The sequence below is a fragment of the Pipistrellus kuhlii genome, unplaced genomic scaffold (assembly GCF_014108245.1).
Source record: "Pipistrellus kuhlii isolate mPipKuh1 unplaced genomic scaffold, mPipKuh1.p scaffold_m20_p_15, whole genome shotgun sequence".
Taxonomy (NCBI): domain Eukaryota; kingdom Metazoa; phylum Chordata; class Mammalia; order Chiroptera; family Vespertilionidae; genus Pipistrellus; species Pipistrellus kuhlii.
Genome location: NW_023425460.1, coordinates 43272614 through 43297740, shown reverse-complemented (window position 1 = coordinate 43297740; position 25127 = coordinate 43272614). Strand labels below are relative to the sequence as shown.

At 56.5% G+C, this 25127-nt stretch overlaps 1 protein-coding gene across 4 annotated transcripts in view; it reads right to left on the bottom strand.

Annotated features, from left to right (window-relative positions):
- Positions 1-25127, bottom strand: part of GRK5 (G protein-coupled receptor kinase 5) — a 157050-nt gene that overhangs the window by 74033 nt on the left and 57890 nt on the right. For 3 of the 4 annotated variants that reach the window (XM_045582147.1, XM_036439213.2, XM_045582146.1), the window contains one exon: positions 8360-8455. The exons of the other annotated variant lie outside the window; for it this stretch is intronic. In XM_045582147.1, the coding sequence (XP_045438103.1) occupies positions 8360-8455 (96 nt within the window). The remainder of the gene's footprint in view (positions 1-8359; positions 8456-25127) is intronic. 4 annotated transcript variants of the gene reach the window in all.

Below are 25127 nucleotides of genomic sequence, written 5' to 3'. Positions count from 1 at the left end.
CAGATGACAGGGGGTGCGATTCTCCCCGCAGAAGCAGAACAAGCTCCGAAAGAGCCAGAAACCAAAATGCTAACTGCGGTTATCTCGCTGGCAAGTTTCTCGATTGGTCTTCAGAGAGAAAGGAAGGGAGAAGGACGGGGAGAGAGAAGCATCGATCGGCTGCCTCCTGCACGCTGCCTACCAGGGATCGAGCCCCCAGTCCCGGCAGGTGCCCAGACCGGACACTGAACTGGCAAGCTTTCGGTGCCCGGAACAATGCCCAACCAACGGGCCACACTGGCCAGGGCGCAGCGGCGAGTTTTAATTTTCCTCTTTTTAGATTGTACGTGGGAAATGGATCCCTATACCATTTTCGTACAGAGAAAAAGAGCTGAAAGATCATCTCAAAAATAATTGCTCCAGATGACGCCAGGATAGCAGAAGCGCGAAACCAAAAACAAAAACAAAAACAAAAACAAAAAAAACAAAAAAACAGCCCACAAACACACCAAAGGCCGCGCTTGGCGAGTTCCTGGACTTGGCGTTTTCCTTTCTGCCAGCGGCTGGGACGGGCCGCGGCCAGAAGCCCCAGGAGCTCTTGGCGGGGATACATTTTTTGTTGTTCTCTGGTTGGTCATTTTGTTTTATTTTATTTCAAAAGTTTATATTGGCCCCCAACTCTCCCTCCACCCACCTTTTCTCTCCTCACCCTCTCTTGGGTGTGGCTCCGGGTCCTCGGAACAAGGAGCAGACGGAGCCCGGGCAGTAAAATCCGTAAACAGAGCCCGGGCAGAGCCCGTGTTGTCCCAGCACCTCTTTACGGCGGATAATGTCCTGCTCAGGCTGCCGGGGGCCGGCTGGCCTCGAGGGCGGGCCGGTTTGAGGTCCCTGTGGCTGCCTAAACCGGCTTGTGTCTCCCCTCTTTTCAGCGACAGGCCTTCGCGTGGACAGAAAAGCCCTTCTCACACCGGGGCCCGCGGCGGATTGGGGCTGGCAGGCGGGGCCCGGGGTGCTCACCACACCCCGCTCGCTCTGCCCGTCGACAGCAGGTTCAGGGGAGTGGCGTTTGCAGGGGCTGAGCTGGAGATGGAACATTCCGGGGGAAGCAAAGGAGGCAGAGGCCCCTGCACCTGCTGCTCGGGGTCAGCTCAATGCGTGTGGGCCTCCTGACCCCTGAGCCAGAGATGGGCACGTCACAGCGGACCGCCAAGATGTCCGTCTGAGCGCTCACTGTCATGGCAAACGCTAGAGGACACACCACATCGAAGAGCACAACATAAGCAGGTGCTGGGTATGGAGGAAGCCCTTGCAGTTCAGGCTTATGCTGGGCTCTGGGACGAGGGGTTGTATGCAAGATACCTCAAAGGAAGAATCACCCACAGAAAAGAAATAAGCCACACGCGGGGGAAGCTGGGGCCTGGCTGCTACTGTAGGGGGCGCAGAGGGGTAAAGGGAGGGTGGGGCAATGGGCTAGCTCCCTGCTGGCCCCGCAGGGGTAACCACTCCCCTGGAGAGGGCAGCCGAGACAAGAGGAATGCTGTGTTTTGGTCACTGATGTAGCCTCCGTGCCTGACACTCCATAAATATGTCTCAACTGGAAAGACGTAAATCCCATTTACAGAGAATTTTCATGACATGGGAAAATATTTTTTGAAATTGTACTAAGAAAGAAAGGAAGACACACAACTGTGGGTATGTGCACCGGGGAGAGCTAGAAGGAACACGGAGTGGTAATGCCGGCTTAGAGCGGAGTGACATTACCGGTGGCCTTCCCTGAACATTTTCTGTGTGTGTTTTAGCAAAATAATTTTACCGATTGCCATGACTGGAACAATAACGACAACGGCAAAAAGAAGGGATGGGAAAGACCAGGCCGCACGGTTTGGGAAGCCGTTAAGCCTCCGTACATGCTCCCGTGGCCTGTGGACACTCGGGGAGCCTGGGCCTGCAGGGGTTAACCCGAACCAGGCTCTGGAGGGCGGGAAGGGTCTGCCCTCAGACATGGGAGTCAGGGTGCCCTGGCTCCTGGAACTTGGCCTCCACAGACCATGTGAGAAGGTGGGTATCGGGGGTTGAATTGCGTCCCCACATAAAAGATATATTAGAGTCTTGACCCCAGCACTTTACCGTGTTTCCCCGAAAATAAGACATCATCTGAAAATAAGACCTACTTACAGGTTTCCTTCTGAGTGAAATATAAGGCATCCCCCGAAAATAAGCCCCCCCCCCCCACTAGGCTAAACATGAGAGATTTGGTCCACTGATTCTGAAAGAAATGGAGTCACAAGAAATTCACCAGGAAATTCAGGAATTGGATTGTTATGATGATGTTCCAGAAGATGATGACATGATTGTCATTGAATAAATGAGTAAATTCCTGATACTGTAGGATTTGTTTGTCTGGTTTGTGTTGACAACCACCCTACTCCCTTACCGTATACAGGTAATAAATTTCCTTTATTTTCATTTAACAATAAATGTGTACCGTATTCTTCTTCATGGAAAAATAAGACATCCCCTGAAAATAAGACCTAGCGCATCTTTGGGAGCAAAAATTAATATAAGACACGGTCTTATTTTCGGGGAAACAGGGTAGAAGATGGCCCTATGTGGAAACAGGGTCCTTACAGAGGCGATCCAGTGAACATGAGGTCATTGGCATGGGCTCGAACCCAAAATAACTGGTGTCCTTCTACAGGGGGAATGTTGGACACAGACATTCACACACAAACACACAGGGAGAATATGTGAAAATAAAGGCAGAGACGGGTGGCACTCCTGTAAGCACAGGAACGCCACCGATCCCAGCACGCCGCAGTGAGGGGAGAGGCCTGGACTGGATTGTTCCTCCCCGCCCTCAGAAGGAACCAGCCGGCCCACATCCTTACCGGAGACTTGCAGCCTCCCGGGCTGGGAGCTCATGCCTCGCTGGTGTCTAAGTCCCCAGACAGTGGCACTTGTATGACAAACTGGGACAGTGGGGGAAAGCCTGCCTGGGGTCAGGTCATGGGGGGGAGCCTCAGCAAGCCACTTGTCATTCTGGGACTCAACCTACTGGTCTGGAAAATGGGAGACCTGGCCTGGAGCAGTGGGTGTCAAACTTGGTTTTAACGCTGGAATAAAACCTTGCCCAGAGGCCCAAACCAAAAAGGGAAAAAGAGACCCTGAGGAGGTAGACGCTTTCCCAGGGCCCCATCCCATCCCTACGGAGCGGCCGTTGACAATCACAGCGCCAGGCCGTCTGGAGAATCCTTCTCGGAGCGACATCCCGAGCATCAGAAGTGAAACCCGCTGACCGGATGGCTGAGCAACTATCTCCCACGCGCTCAAGCTCGTGCCGGCACGGAGCGCCCGGCCCCCTGACCTCCGGTGGGGTGGCGAGAGCAACGTCTGGAAAACAGCGGGCAGACAAGCCAGGCTGCTCCCGCTCCCGAGAGCTACAGCTGCGAACAGGTCACCTGATGTTCTAAATCCGCCACATCTAAATTTATCTCGCCCTCCAAGGACGAGCAGATGGGGGCCTTATCAGGGAACCGTAAGTGGCTGAACGACAGACGTGACACGCCCTTATCACCCCAAGGACGAGGATGACGTCTCCCTGACGACGAGATCCAGAGCTCGATGCCACCCTGGCAGCCTGAAGGGCACGGGGTCACTCTGGCCCCCCTGGGGGAGGCGGGACTGGTCCCAGGAGCCCGGAATCCTCTCCAGACCCTGCCGTGTGCCTGGCGACCCCAGGGGCCAGGAGCCCGTGGGCAGGAGTGAGCAGAAAGGGAAGGTGTCTCATAGCCCAGCCCCTGCTGCATCCCCGGGAGAGGACCCGAGCCCCCATTCCACTCAGTGACACCGAGGCTGTGCGGGCAGGGACCACGTGGACTGCGGGAAGGGGCCGCTGCTGATCGGACTGCAGAGTTGAGCACCTACAAGGAGGCTGGACACCCCAGAGATGGGGTCCCGGGTCAGACTGAGCTCATCCAGGCCTGGGCTTCCCTCCAAAGCCTCGCAGGACAGAGGCCCTGAGATCCCACTTGCGGGACTCCTCTGTCCCTCAGGGTGTGCAACAGCGGTGAGGCTCCGACCATCCTCCGGAGTCCACAGACTCATCAGGAGACCAAACGCCCAGGGAAGAGGGACAGGCGTCACTGTCCCCATTGCCCCGCCGTGGCATCAGACAGCAGGTCTGGTCGTTATTCATTCAGCTTTTAATGGCACGAATAAGATGCCCACTCACTGTCCCTTTAAAATACCACTTTACAGAGAAAGCAAACCTCCATGCCTTCCCTGTTAGGGGTATAACTTTCCAAAACAATCACATGTCCCTGCAAAGAAACCCTCCCGCCAGGCCAGGGGGCTGGGCAGAGAGTGGCGCTCGGCTTCCCCGGGCATGCTGTGGTTCCAGGAGGAATCTCTCCGGGCGGGCCTCCAGGAGGAAGAGACTGGAGGCAGGGACTTAAGAAAGGGTAGGATTCCAATGCCCCCAAGGCAAGGGTTGCTGGGACACTGGACCCATGTGGTGTCAGCATAGAAACGGCTAGCTTCATTCATTCCTATAGTCAATTCAGCTTCTTTTCTTTTTTTTTTTTAATTATATTTGTAATTGATTTCAGAGAGGGAGGGAGAGATAGAAACATCAATGATGAGAGAGAATCATTGATCGGCTGCCTCCTGCATGCAGCCCACTGGGATGGAGCCCGAAACCCGGGCATGTATCCTTGACTGGAATCAAACCTGAGACCTTTCAGTCTTTAGGCCGACACTCTACCCACTGAGCCAAACTGGCTAGGGCCAAGTCAGCTTCTTGAGGAACCTCTAAGGCCCTCCGAAAGGGCCTTCTACCTCTGCCCTCAGGCCACTGGAACCACATTGATGATGACAACAATGATGATGACCACGACGTGATGGCATATGCGAGGCACTCTGCCAGCCCTCCCACCGGCTCTACCAGCTTGGCATTAGTGTCGCCATTTTAGAGACAGAGAAACCGCAACCTGGAGAAATTAAACCACTCGCCCACCATCACTCGGCTGGGAGCAGTGGAGCCACCATCGGACCTTAGGGCCTGTGACCGAGTCCGTCCCCGAGACTGCCCGCTTCTGCGGCCTGCAGCCCAGCTCTGCGCCTGCACCAATGCCGAGCACACAGCAGGGGCTCGACAGATATCCGTAGGCCGGTTTCTGGTTTAACACGTTAAGCCCTCAGCCTGCTTTGTCTTCCAGACGGAAAGCAGAGCGTCAGTCACGGGCGACTGGGCGCCTCACGTGCAAAGGAACACACGCAAAAGCTGGGGGAGTGAATTATCAGGTCCGAGGCCAGTTCAAGGCAGGCTTCCCATTATTGTGGTGTTGTTCTTTAAGGCTAAGGTTCGCAGCTCAGAGTCCCTGCTCCCGCGGAGGGTTAAGGCTTTGGCCGGAGGCTCTACCACCAGGCGAACGGAACGTCCCCGGGCCCGGGGGTCTGTGGGGGCACCGGGCACCACAGCAGCTCGTTTCTGCTACCAGCCTCCTCATAAACGTCAGTCTCGCCAGGGGGCGCCGAGGGGGCCTTGATTTACGATATAGCTTTTGGACAGTTCCTACAGAAATATTGCCAAACAGCGGAATAATCAGCTCTTTCACTCAAGCCCCCTCATGCGTGTTTTTTTTTTTTTAATGAAAGAATAAAGTACGCAATGAGCCTGAGCTAAATAAATAAAAATGCCGCACTTTTCCCCAGCAGAGCTTTCTGCGTCACTGAGAAATATTTGCAGACCTCAACAATCTTTTATCTTCACAATGACGCCCTCGCCTTCCAAGTTTTGGAAGTTCTGAGAACGCCTTTGATTTGCGCCTTTCTCATTCAGGCGTCTTCAAACTACGGCCCTCGGGCCACATGCGGCCCGCAGAGGAGTCTGATCCGGCCCGCCAGGTTTTTTGGGCAGTGAGCGCAGCCGAGGTGTTACAGTAGGAATTAGTAGTTCATATAGTCCGGCCCTCCAGCTCTCTGAGGGACCGTGATCTGGCCCCCACTTTAAAAAGTTTGAGGACCCCTGTGAGAACAATTAGCTGATTAGCAATGTCACGGTTGGGTGTTTCATTAAGAGCCCTTTCCTCCTCTCATGGCCCGGCTGCCCTCTGCCACGGCTGCCTAAGATCAGTTACTCACGTCTGGGGCTCACAGATGTGTGGCAGGAATTTCTATCTTGATACTCATCGCTGCCAATTACAGTGTCTGGGCTGGGAGGAGAGCAACATCCATGCCGCTACTTTATCAACCCACCCACTCACTGTGCCAGCAACAGAGACTCCAAGATGGACAGGACGTGGTCCATGCCCGCAGGGAGCTCACACAGACGGATGCCCTGGGAAGCTCAGCGTGATGCCACCTCCTCCAGGGATGGTCATGTTCCTGATGGGTACAGACCCTTGATACTTTGCCCCAGCTCAGCAACCTGCTTCTCCATCACACAACTTTCTTAGCTTGTTATCTCTGCTTGTTCCCCCTCTGTCTCCTGGGCAAAGCCATGCATGAACTCCAGGGGCACATAATAACTGCTCAGTAAACACTTGTTGAATAAAAAAATGCACCTACAACCTACTTTTTGTTTTTTAAGAAAGACTATATATATATATATATATATATATATATATATATATATATACACACACACACACACATATATATATTCGATATATATATATATATATATATATATATATATATATATATATATTGATTTTATTTTATTTTTTTACAGAGAGGAAGGAAGCCACGGGTGGGGGTGGTCTGGGTTTATTCCGGGCGGGGGTCTGGGTTTATTCCGGGCGGGGGTCTGGGTTTATTCCGGGTGGGATGGAGGACTCTGCAGAGGTTGCGGCAGGGGACTCAGTTTTCATTTTCCAGAGTCACTGGAAAGGAGTGGCCTGTGGCTGCGCAGGGCAGGGCAGGGACAAGGCGGGCATGGCCTCCCGGGCCACCGTTCTGGGCAATCCAGAGGGGGCAGCGTCCCTCTGATCCCTGGGTCCCCATGGGCTCTGCATGTCCACTGGGCTCTGATCAAAATGGGCTCGATCAAGAGCCTTCCCCCGCACCACCCCATGCTGCCCTCTGGGCCCAAACGCCCTTTCACCTCAGCCCGAGCCTGTCCTGGGCTGTCCTCCCCAAGGGCTTCGGAAAGGGAGCTCATGGCTCCACAAGGAAAATAAACGCGGCTCTCGCCGCTGTTTGCTTTGTGTCCTGGTCCAGAGGAGCAGTGAGGTTTTTACTGAGAGAGCCTTCCAACAGGACCCCAGCAGAGCTGGGCAAACACCGGGGCGACGGACTGTAAACAGGCGGCAGGCCCCGCGCTGGGGCCCGGGCCACGGCTTAGCCCCGGTTTGCGGCGGCCTTCCTGTGTTTCCCCGGTCCCCTCACTCTGCACTCACACAGAGTCTTTTCTATATCCTCTAGGACAGGGTTTCCCAAAGTGTGGTACGCGCACCCCCAGGGGCACGGGAAGAGTCTGGTGGGGGTACGCGTTGCACCGGAGTTTGGTGGGGATATGCACTGCACCGTGCTTAGCTGCGCCTAATTCTACGTTCTCATGAGAACGAGGGGCACTCAGCGTTACAAAAATTATAGAAGGGGTACACATATGTCAAAAGTTTGGGAAACACTGCTCTAGGAGAACGGAGAATTCACGTCCCCACGCCAGCACACACGTGTCTCACACCTTCCCGGGGGAGTGGGTCCTGCCAAGAGGACGTCCATGGACCTGGAAGGACCCCTGGGGTGGGGTCCATGGGCAGAGAAGAGCTGAGGTGAATCCTATGCTCCCAGCGTCCCCCAAAGCGGAAGTGATGAGGGCAGGGCCAGGTTGACTAGAAGGGGGGGGACAGTGTGTCTGTGGGAGGTACCTGACCAGGTGGGAGCTGTGCCACTGAGCAGGGTGGCCCCTCCATGAGCACTGACATCCCCACAAGAGGAGAGGGAAGAGCAGATGCTCACCTCAGTCTTGGCTCCCAAAAGCCTGGGGTCGTTTCCCAAAGGCAGGACCCCCAAGGAAGGGAACTGTTACATTTCGGGGCTCAATGCTGGGCCTGGTCCCCTCCGCCATTCTCCCTCAGGCTGTGTCACCCCCATCCAGTTACACAACCCTCTGCGCCTCGGTGTTCCCATCTGAAAGGGGGAGTAGAATAACAGTACCTGCCTCAAAGGGTAACAGAGGCAATCTGCCCAGCACCCACCGAATACTCAATAAACGTCGCTGCATCTTTACGTCAATCAGCAAGGACGCCGGCCCGGAGCCCTGCCTGGCATCATGGCGTTGGTTGGTTTGTGTCCGACCTGCCATGTGGGGGTGAACAGCCCCTTGCGCACCCCCCCCTCAGCTCCTCCCCACGCTCCCTCGAGGCCGGACACTCACCTATGGTCCTCCGGAGGTCTTCACACTGGCTGATGTGAGGGAACTTCAGGATTTCCTTCCACTTCTTGCTTTTCCCTTTGCGTTTTCCTCCGCCCCCTGCAGAGATGGAGGACAGATGTCAGTTGATGTTGGTGAAACTATTACTATTCCCATGGGACAGACAAGGAAACAAGCGGGGGGTGGGGGGGGAGGCCTACAACCTCACAACTCACTAATGGCGGAGCCAGGTCCCCAGCCTGAGCAGAATGCAGACCCCAGGCACTCACCCCCACCCTTTAGACACTCTCCCTCCAGGTGCACTGAAAGCACGAGTACTTCTAAGAGATCAGAGAAGTCTGGTGTCAGACCTCAGAAGTAACACAGCACCTGTAAGAGGACCTGGGAGGGAATCTCCCTCGCTGTGGCCCGAGACTATGAGCTCCAAGAAATAGACGCCATCCCAGACCCAAGGCTGCAGACTTTCTGTTTGACCCACATGGTGTGGTTTGCCCATTCACTGGACCAACAGTCAAGAGCTAAACCTTAGGAGATTTCGCATACAAATCCAATTCAGACTTCACCCCATAACCCAGCAGCTGGAGGTGGGCAGCAGCTGCCCTGTGGACAGGCCCTGTGGCCTCCACTCAGGAGCTTGCCCAGCCTCCTGGGGGGCAGAGGTCAGGATGTGCAGCCCCCAAGGAGAAGGCTTGCAAAGCCAATGCTGCCGTCTCAGCCACTCACAGGCTGCAAAGCCTCAAAAGGCCATCAGCATCAGCATTCCATATCCCTTCCACTCCCCCCATTCCCACCCTCGTCATTCCCAGACCCGGGATGAAGTGCTTTTTTTGTGTGTGGTAAAATATACACCACACAAAATCGATCCTCTTAACCATTTTTAGGTAAACTGAACTCTATACCCATCAAGCAACTCACCATTCCTTCCACCCACCCCTGGCAACCTCCATTCTGTTTCCTACCTCTACGAATTTGACTACACTAAGGACCACATATAAATGTAATCATACAATATGTGTCCTTCTGTGACTGGTTTATTCCACTTCACATAATGTCCTCAAGGTTTATCTATGTTGTAGCGTGTCAGAGTTCATTCCATTGTTAAAGCTCAATAATAGTCAGTTGTGTGTAGAGACCTGTTTTGTTTATCCATTCATCCACTTGGGTTGCTTCTTCCTTTTGGCTATTGAGAATAGTGTTCAATGGATGTAAGTCCCAGCTTCCAATTCTTTTGGGTATATGCCTATGAGCGGAATTGCTGGTGTGGGGCAGGAAGAAATTTTTCTCTTCCATTCAAGGTTCGTTTGCTTTTCTTTAATTCTAATACTTAGAGTTAAAGAAAATCTGCATGAGACAGAGCAACAGGAGAAAATAACCAAATTTAATTAAATACATATGTTTGGGAACCCAACGAATACAAGAGAGTCAAAGACCTCACAGACATGAGAGGTTCAGAGACAGACAGGTAACACGAGGTGTATACAACATTCTGAACTAACTAAGGATGGGATTAGGCATGTTGGGGCTTCACAGGGGAGGAAGATCGTTGCAGGATGTGCCATAATTGTAAGTTTGCCCTCCCTATAGACAGATCATAAAGTTTTTTTGTGGTAATAACCCTTATTATGGGCAAAGCCCCTAATTAAAATTCTTTAAGGGAGAAGTAGCAGTTTCTTATGAGCCCATCTCAATTGCCTTTAGCTCAAAACCATCACATACCATAGAGGCACCTTTTGGGGTGACTCATTCTGTACCCCTATGTTTAGTTTTTTGAGAAACCAATGAAGTACTCTTGACAATAGACTCCTAGGCTGTACCCCATCAGGCTGTTCCCCAACTTTCTGTGATTGGAAGCCAGGAACGTGACATCTTGAAGGGCTCCTCAGTTAATTCTCAGGTGGCCAGTCTATAGAAACCAGGAGTCTATTTTATCCATATGTGTGTGCGTGTGCATGTGCGTGCGTGTGTGTGTGCGTGCATTTTTTATCAATGAACTTATCCATTAACTTAAGAAAATTAACACAGATTCGTCAATTCATTCAACCACCAGTGTTGTGCATCTACTAAATGCTGAGTGCTGGGCAGGCGCTGGGGACATGGTGAGAAGCAAAATGGATGGGGTGTCACGTACTTGGAACTCCAGCCTCTTAGGTCACCCAATCTAGCAAGAAAGACAGACACCAGAGGCTTCATTTCAGCGGTTCTCAACCGCTCTCAGCAGGGTGTCCCCTAAAAGGCCACAGGGGCCCTGGATGGCCCAGCCACGCATACCCCCCTCCCCTTCCTCTACAAGTCCCTAAAAGCCGGCCCCTCCAGAACTCGGATAGGACGGGGCAAGGTTCTTCGTCTTAACAACAAAGAAAACCTGCTTCAAAGAGGTCTCCACTTCCAGACACATATTTGGCTTGTAAGTAAGCTGGTAGGTTATTAAATTGCATATTTGATACTGTTTATTATTCCAGTTGGACTTGCTCGTTTCTCAGTGTCCTGAGGTGGCCAGGCCAACCTACCCTGTGGCCCCGGCTGCCCCAGGCCCACCGCCCCACTTGGGAGGGCTGTCAGGCCTCCAAGGCAACCTCCCACCTGCTCAGGGCCCAGCCCGGCCCCTGCAGGCAGATGGCCGGTTCCCAGGCCTGCCCGTCACCCGCAGATCAGCTCGTTCTCTGGCCACCATCTCCCCACGCGTCACCTCCCTCCCTGGAGTGGCTCTCAGGGCCTCTGCGCTTGCCTTTTCCTCCATCAGGGAACTTCTCAGTGGGCCTCCCGGTTCAGACCGGAAGCCCCTGGACGGTGCCCGGTGTAACCACAGGCAGCTCGGACACAGGCACCCCCCCTCCCACAACAGTTCAGGGCGCCGCTGGTCAAAGGAACAAGGACGCAGGGTAGAGAGAGGCCCGGGCTAGGGCGGCCCCAGGATTCCGAGGAGGGCTCCTTTCTCCCGTCCACTCACGGCACGGTCTATGGGTCACAAGGGGCCGGGAGGCTTAGAAAAGTCAGCCTTACGCTTACGGGAGGGAGTAAATGTTTAGCAATCCGAATTCTGTTGCTGGGTAGTAGTCTTCAGAATATACGTATAGGGAGGTGGCGGGGGGCGGAGGGGGAGCGTGAAGCTGCTCTCAGCACACCGTGATCAAGGTCTGGGAGGTTCTCAAGTATCCTAGTGACCGTACGTGGGAAGGATGCTCTGTGTTCCCAGCCACGAGATGCCGATGACTCACCGGCTCTCGGCCGGTCAGATGGAAGGTAGGGTTACCATTTAGCCTTTGACGTCCGTGCAGCTAAAGAATCTGCTCCGTGCCTCTCCGCCCAGGTAAGCTTTCACGACTCAGTTTCCACGGCACTGCCAACAGAGCTGCTTTTCCAGAAAACAACACCCTGGGAAGGCCGTGGGCGTTCTCCAAGGCCACGGCCCAGCGGAGGCGGCCGGGTGCTCTGCCGAGGGAGGGACCCCTGCGTCTGCCGCCTCCACTCCTGCCTGCCTCCCGCTGACCTTGCTGTCACGACCAGAGTGCCTCCCCCACCCCCACCCCCGCTGAAGCTGATGAGGGAGGTATGTGGCATCTCACTGGTGCAAACTTTCTTTTCATTCAGCCCCAAACAAGGCAGGATCCCAATTACAGGGCCCGATCGGGGGCAGCGTCACGCAGCGACTCGAGCCTTTTCGAAGGGCCGTGATTACAGCCTAAGTGCGCTCGAGGTGACCTCGGCCTGCAGGGGACTTTGTCCAACCCAAGGCGCTTGGCAACCGCTGTGAACGGGAGGCAGGCCACTGGGGCAGCAGGAGAAAGCAGCACCCCTCTGTCCACTGCTTTCTCATCTGGGATCAGGCGGGTGGTGCCAGGCAGGGCAACAGAACCCCTTTACTTCAAAAGGATTTTTCTTGGGAGATCCTGGCAGGTGAGATAGACAGCAAGAGAGACGATTGGGTAGGTGTGGGGTGAGGGAGGAGAATGGAGCTTGCAAATACAATATACCAGGCCCCCATCCTACTTGTGTGGGTCTCACTTTCTGGAAATTCCCAGCACTTGTAGGGTGTCTGCCTCAGGGCACTCTCTGCTGTGAAGTTTCCTGGATGCCCAACCAGCGTGGCTCCGTGGTTGAGCGTTGCCTATGAACCAGGCGGTCAAGGTTCGATTCAGAGTCAGCGCACATGCTCGGGTTGCGGGCTCAATCCCCAGTGCAGGGCATGCAGGAGGAAGCTGGCTGATGATCTCTCTCATCACGGATGTTTCTATCTCTCTCTCCCTCTGCCTTCCTCTCTGAAATCAATAAATATATATATATTTTAAAAAGGTGACTCCTCAATTTCCCCCCAGCCCCTGCCCTCAGCTCCTAAGTTACCTCACTGTCCCAAAGCACTCAAGTGGGAGGCCGGGCTCTGGTGGCCCCGGAGGGGGGAGGGGGGGAAGGACCCCTCCATAACTGCCCAATGACTGACTGCTTAGAAGAAAACGTCACAGCACGAGGGGCCACCAAAGGCACCCCTGGGCCGGATCTCGGGGGGTGGGGGCCATTGAAGCTGGGTGGCCTGAGTCCTGAGTCCTCAGGGCCGGAAGCAGCAGGGAGCCCTGGTGTCTTGGAGTGTGTCCAGCGCCCTCTGAGCTGGGCACAGCGCCCCAGGGTGGGGGAGAGAGGGATGAGGGGGCGTCTGGGGGGCACAGAGCCTCTTCCTACCCAAACGTGCTCTCCGCAGCCTAACGCCACCACCACCTTCAGCACGTGGTGGGCACTGGTCCTTCTTACCACCTCAGACACCTGGAATGGGCCCCGAACACTGGAGCTGCACAGCCAGGCCAGGGGGACACTCTGCCCAACCTCAGCGACGCAAGAGGGAAGCAGCGGAGGGGAGGGCTGAGCTTTTCTGGGTCCTGTCAGCCAGCCTGGGAGCTGAACACAGCTCTAATCCGGGGCTTCTGCTGCCCCGGGACCCTGCTGGGAGGGTCAGCGCAAAGCCATGGCGGGCAGAGGGGAGCGGACACCAGCACACCCAGGCCTTGAGGCCGGCTCCACCCTGTGGACAGGACGTGGGGCGGCGAAGATACGCAGTTCTCCTGACCCCAGAACATTTCGTGGTGCTGTAGCTGTCAGCCTCAAGAACCCGAAACCTCCAGAAAGTTCTTCAAAGGAAGTGCCTCGCTGAAGTGGGGCGAGGCGTGGGAGGCGGCACGGGCCTGTGGGCCTGTGGGCCTGTGGCCTGCGGGCAGGTCCCAGCACCTCCGGGCCCCACCTCACGGCTCACCGCAGGCGGGTTCCCAGAGCAGACAAACCTCAGGCACACCAGAGGGAACCCACACCTCAATTAGGAAAACCCAAACCAACACCAGGCCTGGGAGTCGGTTGCCATGGGGATGGGAAGACACAGCCCCTCCCCAGCAGCACTCTGAGCAAGGAGGCCTCTGGTGTGGCTTTGCGGAGGGGGGGGGGCGGGCAGCTGGGCACGGTCCTCCCAGGAAACCCTTGCTGCCAAGGGCAGCCCTGAGCCTGGGCCACCTTGACCAGAGGCTGCCGCCCTTGAGCGACAGCTGCCGTCTGCCGGGGTTTCCGATGCCCTGAGGCCTCCTCACCACAGCGGGAGGGGGAGCGGGTATCACTGCATGTTACCGGAGCCCTGCCGCACCCCGGTGCTATGGCCTTGCTCAGTCATGCAGGGCTTTTCCCCCCGCAAAGATGCCCCTGTCCAGTTTGCATCTCGGTGCTGAGAATGAGAGCCAAATGCGCAAGTGCCTCGCGTAGAGTAGGAGGCTCACAACATGTGGCCATTCCCATCACCTCCACCACCACCACCCCCAATACCACCATCCCTGACACCATCACCACTGTTCATGTTACCGTCATCGCCATGGCTACCACCATCCCCATCCCCACCGCCATCATCCTCATCGTCATCCTCCACATCTCACTGTGGTAGCCGTCCCGACCCTGGACCAGGGGCCCCTTCTCCCCGGCAGCATAGAGAAAGACGGGCAGGGTTGGCCTTCTGACACCTCCGTCCAGGCGCTGAGTAGCCATAGGCCCCAGGTCGGCAAACTTCGGCCTGCGAGCCACATGCGGCTCTTTGGCCCCTTGAGTGTGGCTCTTCCACAAAATACCACGGCCCGGGCGAGTCTATGTTGAATAAGTGGCGTTAGAAGTTTATGTTTTAAAGAATTTGGCTCTCCAAAGAAATTTCAATCGTTGTAACTGTTGATATTTGGCTCTGTGGACTCACCAGTTTGCCGACCACGGCCCTCACTGATAGCACAGCCAGATGCCCTTTGTAAGAGTCAGGTGCAGAGTGCACTCAAAGCCCTAGCACTGGGCCAGGCTCTGGGCGGGAGCCAAGCCAGCACACGCAGAAGCCTCTCACTCCCCGTCCTGGCTCCCACGCCTCCCCTCCCTGTGGCTCCCCCTCTCCTTTCTCCCCCTGTGTCTCTTTAGGACTTTCGAGAACATTTCCTTCACGGGGAAGCAGACCCCCGTTCTCCTCTTGCAAACACTAATGGCCTGCTTTAAAAAATGTCCTTTCCAAGGAAAATCATTTTTCCAATGTATTTCTGGGCTTACTACGCTCTGCCCACACCGGTTTTCACAGTTGAGAAAGTCTGGCCACAAAAATTAACTTTTCACTGCGAAAGTAATCCCCTTCTCTCAGCAAAGCCCAAACGTGGTCACGTTTGTCTCCGCGATGTTTTCTCTGGATTAAAAAAGAAGAGAAAGAGGGGAGAGGGAGGAGGGGGGAGAAGAAGGGGAACCGACTCTGAGAAAAGCCACTGGCAGTTACAACCCGGGCCCGCAGCACAACGGCCACTATTTTGTTGGAGAAATAAACAGGACTATTTGCTCCTGCGAGAAAAATGCCCCGATTTTTCATAGGATATTCATAAAAATATTTGCATTTCTCTGGGAGTAATAATTACTCCTGCTGTCCCCAGAATGCATCACCTACTCAAAAGAAGCTGAACAGACTCTTTTGAAATCATCCCCGATCAAGTCTGCCCGGCGACCTGGGCCATTCTTTCGGCAACGTGACTGCTCGCAGGAAAACGCAGAGGGCTGCGGTCCAGCGGGGCCCGGGAGAGCCAGGCCCCGGCCTGAGCGCTTCAGCCCCATCACCTTGGGGTCTCCCCACACAACAGCTAAGTGCATGTTTTTTAAAGATGACGAACAAGCCCAGAGAGGCTGGGTATCTGGCCCAGGGTCACACAGCCGCTCAAGGACTAAGCTGGGAGTTGTACCTAAGGATCCCTGGTTCTTAACTCTCGGTCCATGAGCCTGACACGGAGTTGGCTCAAGGAACAGATGAGGACTGGGCCCCGGCAAAGGGTCCCCAGACTCTGAAGCCACGGGAGCCCCAAACCAGCACAGCACCGGGGCCGCCGTGGAGAGAAGTGTCTGACAGAGAGGTGAAGTCTCCGGAATGGGGGCCAAGGGAGGGTGCTTGATTCATTCCCACCTGACTTCACCCAGAACATGCCCCCTCCTCCTCTCGGTAAAGGGCACCACCCTTCATCCAGTCACACGGACAGAAATAAAAAGTGACCTAATGCCTTGCCTTGAGCTCGGCGGGTCCCAGCCAGAGTTCTTCCTTCACACAAACAGCAGCACACTCTGCCCGGTTCGCCCCCATTCACCTAGCCCCGTGGTCGGCAAACGGCAGCTCGCGAGCCCCATGTGGCTCTTTGGCCCCTTGAGTGTGGCTCTTCCACAAAACACCACGGCCTGGATGAGCCTATGTTGAAGAAGTGGCGTTAGAAGAAGTTTAAGTTTAAGAAATGTGGCTCTCCAAAGAAATTTCCATCGTTGTACTGTTGGATATTTGGCTCTGCTGACTAATGAGTTTGCAGACCACAGAGCGAAGGCACGCACAGCGTTTAGCACAGCGAGGAAAGCTCAGTGACAGCGCGTCAGCTACCCTCGCCTCTGCATCAGACTCAGGACTCACAGACGTCAGAGCTGGGAGGGACCGGCCCTGCCCAGCGCTGAGCTGCACCCTCTGAGTTAGCTGGGGACACAGAGGCCCAGAGAGGAGAGTGAGTCACACAGCATTTTCTCACGCAACCCCCAGCCTCTGCTAACCACCGCCAGCCACAGGCCAGCCCGAACGAGGCCCGGCAGGTCCTGAGGCCGCTCTGCAGCCGGGAGACGCCGGAGGACACGGCAGCCAGCCGGTCACACGGAGGGGGAGGGCGGAGCTCCCTGGCAGAGCGTCTGTAGGAAGCACCTGCAGGTGAGGCCGCCCCTGGCCAGGATCTCATGCCCGCGCTCCCACCCCACCCTCCAGGCCCGGGAGCCAGCGTCAGACAGCGCGCAGCTTTCCTCGGGAGGGGTCAGCAGGGCTGAGGTCCAGCGGGACACCAAGACCCAGGATCAGGGCCAGGAGCAGGTCCTCTGGACTGCAAATGGGAGCCAGGCCCCTCACTTCCTTCCTTCTCCAGGCGACCTCACATCGGACACCTCCCCTCTTCCGGCCTCCATCTCCCCTCCATCAGGAAAGCGAGGTCCTGGACCAGACCAGTGGCCCTCAATCTGCAGCCCGTGTGTCCAGGGTTCGGGGCCCCGGACCGAGCTTCAGAGCGCTCTCAGAGAGGAGTGTGTGGGCACAAAGCTGCAGCACACGCCGGCTGGCTGGGCCAGGTGTCAGAGTCCATCCGGGTACAGCTGAGGCTGAGCAGACCCGCTCAGAGGTGATGGTGATGAATAAAACGGGGAACAGTGACTCGCCTCACGCAGAGGCCCATTCGGCGGGCAAGTTCCTCCCCAAAATGGGAGAGGAATCATGGCGAGCCCTTGGGTACCTGGCAGAAGCTCAGCGAGGCTTGCTGCTTCCAGCCAAAGAGGCTGACTCACTCCGAGGGCCCTGCCCGCACACAAGTCGGGCCTAGGCGGGCTCTGCCCCCAATGGTTCCATTTCCTACCATTACTCTGACCTCCAGCTGACACCCAGGACACCTCGGAGGCCTTCCCAAGACTCAGAAGAAGGCCTTTCCCAGGGTGTCAGAGACAGCTGAGAGCAGACCTTCAAACAGAGAGATGCCCAGAGTGGTGTGGCCTCCAGAACAAAAGCCAGGCCTTCACGTACGTCCTCACTGGGAAAATTATAAAATTATTTCCTGCCCCAGGGCCTTTGCACATGCCATTCCTTCTGCCAGACAGACACTTCCAGCAGCATTTTTTAAAGTGAAATATTTCAGGCTCAAAGGGAACAAAAATGTATAAAACATAGATAGCTGCGGGTTTTGTGAAAATATTTCATTCATCCGCTCCTGCTGAGACACATGGATGTTATGGTTCCCAGATTTTCACCATCGCATAGAAGCTGCTCTGAGCACTCCGACACACATCATCCCCACTTCACCTGGCCAAGTCTTCAGTCTCATCACTCCCTGGACCCCTCCTCACCCATCCAGGAGCTGTGTCCCCACATTTCTCTCCCACTGCTTCCCAGTCTCTCCTTCCAAGCGGCTTAATCTGTCTTTATTGGGATCCCTCCAAGAGGACAGGGACGACGCCCCTGTAGCTCACCTCGTGACCAGGGCCTCGGACAGAAGACCTCACAGTAGACCTCAGTAAGTGTCTGTCAATGAACGAGCGAGCAGAAGTGCCCCCCCCAGAAGCTGGCCATCTGTGCTCCCTTCCCTCCAGGACTCAGAACCTGGCACGTCGGAGCCCTGGGAGCTGAAAGGTCAGAGGCTCGAGGCCAGGCCCTCGGTGACGAGCACAAGCCGCGGTTCACACCTCCATCCTGACGTCCCCAGGGCTCCCCGCAGACAGACACTCTGCTCAGCCGCAGCAGGTTGGGGAGCACACCTGCCGCCGCCACCACCCCCAGCGTAAGAAGCAGATGCCCTGGGAGCCTGGATACCTGGACCAGCGGCTGCACCTCATCCTTCAGCATCATGAGGCGGCTAGAGTGCACAGGCCCCCACCTGCTGGCCACACTGACCTTGGGATGAGGCCAAGGTGCAGGGCTGGCCATGTGCCTTCAGCTGCTGTCAATCGTCAGGGTCTGTTTCCAATGCTTAAGCGGATGCACTGGATGCAGAAAACTGGGGGCAGCCAAGCAAACAGACATGCGTTAGCTGTTACCGAGTGATGCTCTCTCCAGGCTGAGCTCTCTCAACTCGCCCCTCACCCGGGCGAGGCAGGTCCTGCTCTGACAGGTGAGGACACGGAGGAACCGCAGGCACTCTCTCCTTGCTTTGAAGGAGCCAGGGCCTTAACCAGCGGGCTCAGAGACCACCCAGTGATGCATGCCGGAGACAGAGGGACGGACAGACCCACGTAGACACAGTAAATGAATGATATTCTAAAAGACAAGCAGCTCCAGGCCTCCCTGCCCATCTAGCTAGCCCTGCCAGCTGTGAAACTTCCGGGTACTGGGTCCGAAGTCCACCCTCCAGGCACCCAGTGCAGACCCAGGTTCAAGTCCTGGTGGTCTACCCTTGTTAGCCTGCGTGGCCTTTAGCAACGCGCTTCCCTTCCTGGCCTCTGTTTTACCCTCTGTGAAATGGGCTAATGCTTCCTGGATTGGGAGGACCAACTGAGGAAATGGACGGGAAGCCCAAGCACTAAGGTGAGTCCTGGTGGCTTCCCGAGCTGCCAAGGGCCCCAGGGCTCCGAAACGCCATCCCAGTCCTGAGCCTGCCCCCCCCCTTCCAGGCCCGGAACACTGGACCCCGGGGACGGAGAGGAAAGCATGCGCCACCCTCCCACACGTCCACCGCCAGCCTCTCGCTGAACACAAAGGCTGCTGACGGGCACCTAAGCGCCCGCCCAGAACCACAGAGGGCACGGGCTGTGACGGCCTGGGGGAGGGGAGCACCCCAGGGACTCAGGGTGGGGCGCAGTGGCAGCCACCCGCCTGCCCCCCGCTTCCTGTGCTCCCCACCCTGGGGCTCCTCGGGCCGAGAGGAAGCCAGCCCGCCTGCCTTCCTACACTCCCTCCTGACATATCAGCTGCCTTGGGGCACAGTGACTTTTCACTTTTATTTACTCTCCTCCGACTCAAAACAGTCTGTATTCTGAATCCCAGGAGCTGGGCTCAGTCATGGCCTGGCCAAAAATAAAACACAAAAAAAAATAACAGAAAATCAGAGCCTGCCTCTTTAAGAGACAGGGGAGCATCCTAGGTGTACACACACACCACAGGCGAAGAAACTGAGGCTCAGAGCCCTGCCTTTGGTAACACACAGGGATGGGAGAGTCGGGATTCCAGCCCGGGTCACTCGAGCCTTTCAAAGACGAATACCATAGCTCAGTCAAGGCATGCTGCCTGAGAGGGCTCTAACGCAAGCCAGTGTAAACCTGGCTGGTGGTCACATTAGAAAGAGGAAAAGGAAATTGTGAAATTAATTGTAATAACATACTTTTGAGTCAGTATGGAATCAGTATAAAAAGTGATCAGTGAGACGTTTCACTTCCTTTCACACTCAGTCTGAAATCCAGTGTATGTGATACACCACCGCATCTCAGTTCCCACGGGCCACACCCTCTTCCCCCGGACATCAGAACGATGACTGCCCCCCTCCGCGCTCAGGAAAACGTGGCACTGTAACCTGCCGCTGTGACTCTCGTCCTCAGACCCCGAGGGAGTCCCCTGGGTTCGCCCAAACCCACTCCCCGGCGGCAGGAACAGGCTGGGGGCAGATCAGGTGGCGCCTGGTCAGGTGTGACCTGCAGGTGGCAGAGCACGAGGCGGGCAGGGCGGAGGCAGCTGCGGTGGCCACCCAGATGGCAGGGCTGGCAGAGCTCCTGCTGGGGCCCAGAGGTCTCCTCTCCCTGCAGCTCTCACCAGGCCTGGGCCCGGAGCAGCCCTCTTGGACAGCAAGGAGAAAGGAGCTGGAGGGGAAGGAGGAGGGAGGTGCCCAAAGGTCCCTCCCTCAGTAAGAGAAGGACAGCTGCTGACAGCTCTTTCCGCAGATCCCTGCGGTCCTCTTCCGGTGCACAAAGCCAGCACCTCAGACGGGGATGGGGGTGTCGGTTCTCAGGGCCCTGCCTAGGACAGGGACAGGCATGGAGCAGGCAGAGAGGGCCCCCCCACCCCCGGGTGCATGGCTGGTGGGGGGACAGTATGGCACATTGGTGACAGTGCTGGCTGCTGGTTAAGACTTCATACCTGGCCCTGGCTGGTTTGGCTCCGTGGATAGAGCACTGGCCTGTGAACTGAAGGGTCCCAGGTTCAATTCCTGTTAAGGGCACATACCTGGGTTGTGGGCTCAATCCCCAGTAGTGGGCGTGCAGGAGGCAGCCAATCAGTGATTCTTTCTCATCATTGATGTTTCTATCTCTCTCTCTCTCTCCCTCTCATTTCCTCTCTAAAATCAATAAAATATATATATATTTTTAAAAAGACTTAATACCGGAAGTCAAGGGCTTGCTGGTGAGCTCAGCCCATCACCAGCTGGGTGACCTTGGGCCAGACAGGCTTTGAGCCCCGGTCTCCATATCTACCAATGGGAACAGTGTACTTGGCCACCCGGGCTGGGAATAGCTGAGAAAACTCAGGTGGGCTCCTGGCTCGGTCCAGGCTGAGTGCTCCTGTCCCGCCACTGCCGTCACGGAGGACCAACCACTTAGCCCCGTGCTTTACCTTCCTCCCTCCCCAGCCGTATTCCGCTCCCTGGGCCCATCAGCCAGGGCTGCCCACGGCTGCCGCTCTGGCATTAAACTCAGTCCAGGTGAATCGCCAAACTCCCAGTCTTCCAGTTCCCCAGCCTCCAGACAACAGCACACCGGCCAGCCCTCTGGCCCCGGAAAGGCAGCTGCAGGCAGCCCCTCGGAGTGGGATGGTGGGCATGTGCAGGAGCCAGCGCCGCCTGGCACCTCAGGGAGAACACGGACCCTGGGTCCACCGGAGGAGAGGACACCCTGAGTGAGCAACCTGGGAGGTGAGTGGGACAGAGGAGTCCCATTGAGCCCCAAGCCCAGGACACATTCTGGATTCTTCTCTCTCCCTCCCCTGCCTTACGCTCCACACCGGGTTCAGCCCCAAATCTGTGGGCCCCAGAGCAAAACCCATCCCTGTCTCCTCCCTCTGTCTCCACGGCTGCCATCCTGGACATCTCCTCCTGCCATGCAACTGGACCGGCCTCCCTCACGCTCTCGCACCCTCCAAACCATTGACAGCATCTGCTCCCCAGCAGCCAGTTAGCCAGACCCAAATCAGATCATGGAAGTCTCTTGCTCAGAGTCCTCTAATGACTTCCCAGCAAGCTGGGAAGGATGTCCAGCGGCCCATGCTCTACTCCAGACGCTGCCCTCCTCCCGTTCCCACGGAGACTTCCAGCTCACTCCCGCCTCCAGGCCTTTGCCCAGCTGTGCCCCCGGCCAGATGAGTCTCATGCTGACTCCTTTCTGACTCACGTGGAGACTCCCTGGGCATCCCCCCTAAAGAGGCACCGTCACCTGCAGAGTCTGCCTTATTCTGCTCCCTGGGCCCATCAGCTGATCCTGCTCATCTCATTGGCTCCACTGTATGCATCGCCATCAGGAATTATTACTGTTTATGCACTGATGGGTTACTTATTCCTACATGGCAAGATCATCCTTGCTTCCTTGCTTCACGGCTGCTATTCTGGACATCTCCTCCTGCCATGCAACTGGCCCAGCACCCCTCTCCGAGGGCAGGGTCACCTGCCTTGGTCACTGCTCATCCTCAGAGTCCAGACAATTCTGGGCACACGGTCCTCCATAAACGCATGTCACCATCCTCCTCCCCACTGAGCAGTCTGGGGAGGGTCCCAGACCCCACTGACTCCCGCTGTGACATGACACCTCCTAGCACTGCCTCTGAGAGGGGCAGGGTGGGGCAGGGGAGGAGAAGGGAGCAGATGCTGTCACCACCAGAACGACCTTTGCGCCAGGCACAGCGTCTACAAGCAGTGGCGGGGCAGGTGGGGCGCTGGTCACCCTGGCAGCAGGTGGTGCCTCCAGAGGCCCCTGGCAGAGGCCCCAGGGAACCCCAGACCTGAGAGGAAAGAGCCCGACAGGCCCTGCCCTGCCCTCCCTCCGGCTCCCGGCCCAGCAGCCGCTGCTTCAACACCTGGACAGCCCTGCTTTCTGGCCCCCAGAAGTATTTACATTTTGATTAGGTCTGGTTTTCAACCACCAGGTAGTCTGGCCCGAGGCCGATCTGCCCGGCCTGCCCAGCTGTAATAACAGAGTGCGCTGGGGGGCGGGCAGCAGACGCGGGGCCCAGGGAGGGAGTGACCACATTTCCAGGGCCCCCTCCCCACCCTCTGCCCTCAGCCACCTGCTGGAGAACGAGAACAGCCGGCCCTTGTGGACAGAGGCGGTGAGCTCCTCCGTGAGCCCAGAGTGAAGCCCGCAGGGCGAGGAGCGCAGGCACCCTGACCCACCCCAGCCCATCCCTCCACCAGGGGGTGTCTCACCCAGGAAACAGGAAGTGAGTCTCCCAAACTGGGGCCTTGCACCAAGTCCCAGCTTCGTCCTGTTGGACGCATTCCGGGGGCTCTATGATGGTGGGACCTCGGAGGATTGGGAGTGAGCCCAGTTACTTATTTTCCAACCTTCAGGTCTCCTTGAAAGCGTGATTCTAGAAGCAGCAAGTGACACCCTGCCAACATGGACCCCTGGATTCAAAAAACACAGTAGACATCTCTATCTGCGGCTTCAACTGCCCTTGGTTAACCGTGCTTTGAGAACATTGAATGCCCAGGATGTGAGTCATGCTCCCGTCCAGTGCATCCACACCGTGTACCTACCTACCGGCCCGTTAATCACTTAGCGGCCTTCTCAGCTACCAGATTGACTGTCCCAGGATCACTTGCTTTCAAGTTGCCCTTATTTTACTTGACAATGGCCCCAGAGTGCAAGAATGGTGATTCTGGCCATTCCGATATGCCAAAGAGAAGCCGTCACCTTGACCAGGATATGTATATACTAGTATAAAGGGAAACAGGGTAGGTAGGGTGCAGGTGGAGCTGAATGACAAAAGTATTTTGTTAAGCTTGTGAGCTCCAGACAGATGGCGTTGGCTGCTGGAACTCAGGGGTCGCAAGTGCCACGATTGATTAGCAATGTCTGCCCCTGGCACGGGCAGGGGGAATAATGCTGTGCATGCTACATGTTTGCTGTCGAGGACTTAGCTAAAAAAAAAAATAAAAAAAGCAAAACCAGCAGTGGGAATTCAGAAAGCCTAGGATTCAACTGGTAAGGAAATCTGGTCAAAGTAACTCAGAAAGAGAGCCAGGGGCCTCGGACTAGCAAAGAACGAGCCCCTGGCAATTTCAAGGGCAAAGGGACAAATCACTCCCAGGAAGATCAAGTCACGTCCTCAGCAGCTGTCCGATGGGACATGTCCCAGAGCCATCCCCCATCTGGGCTGTCATTCAACCGCCGGTCCAGTCCCAGCTCCTCAGAGAGACACAGCCCCGGGCTTCTGCAGGAGGCAGGAGGACATTTGACCTTTAGGGCCCAGAAATAAATTCCCAGCGTCAGGAACACAGTTTGCTGCTGCACTGCGGGGCGGGGGCGGGGCGGGGTCTCCCTGATGTACACGGGGGCGTCCTGTGTACAGGCCAGGGGGCAGGAGCCGCTGGGCACAGAATGTCCCCTGCTGGCATCCGCCAGCCAGGGCCGTGCGGGAGGAAAGCACGGGCCTTCCCAGCAGGGCGCCGTGGGTACTTTTCTGGGACAAAATAGGCACTTCTGCCTCTGTGTTTCCATCTCAGCATGAGGCCCCAGGAGCAGGCTCCTCCGAGCAGGACGGCCTGGGGCAGGCTTCCCAGGAAAGCCAACCCCGTTGAGGAGGAGGCGTAGAGGTGAGCAGCCTGGATAATTACAGGGTTGGAAGAAGGGCAAGTTCAAGACATCCCTCAGCCTCCCGCCACTGGGTGACTTCCAGGGAATGCGGGTTATTTCCCAGAAGAGGGAAGGAGAGCTTCCTGTCTCTACAGAACAAAAGGATACGGGGGAAATGAACCCCCTGGCCTTACAGGATTAGCGTGAGACCGGAGGGGAAGGTTCCAGAACGCATCACACCGAATTGAAGGAGGAGGCTCTTGGTGCAGCGTCTCAGGGTGTGTGTGTGGGGGGGGAGAGGGGGGGGAGAGGGGACGGGGATGAGGGGGAGGGAGATTTGGGGAGCTCTATCCGGAGGGACCCCAGCCCACCGCTGCTAAAGGGTGTTACCTAGGCCTCCTCCTCTATCGGCAGGAAGAACAGTCCCCATCCTGAACCTCAAGGGGCTGCTGTGAACATCGAATGCGTGGGGAAGACGGTGGAATACTACAATACAACAAGCCAACTGCCACTCATGCAGCCGCGTGGCTGAATCCCGACGCCGGGCGTGAGTGAAGAAGCCGGAGGCGAAAGAGCACACGCTGGACGATCCACGCACCAACCCATGGGGTCAGAACCACCTCGGGGCAGAGGGCACGGGGGCACAGGTGCCAGGATGCGTGTGCTTTATGATTCCCACAGTGCGTCACGGTTTCCGCACTTTCCCAGCAGCACTGCCCCTCAATAGAAAGCCCACCCCCAACGGTCTGGAAGGCTTCTGTAAGCCTCCCGGTGGAGATATGAAGGCGGGAGAGTGTTCTAACACACGAGTGCCACCTTTAAATTTCACGTGTCGTTCTCCCCTAAGAGAAAAGGCTGCTGAGCGGAGGGGAAAGGTGCCCTCGGTCTGAGTCTGGCGCCGCAGCTGGGGGCTGCTCGCTGTCCCCGGAGCTGAGCGCCCGTGAGGATCAAGGGCTGCGTCAGAAAGCCTGCCTTCACGGGGGGCACGTGGCACCCCGGGGACGGCTCTGTCGCCGTCACCATGAGATTGGAG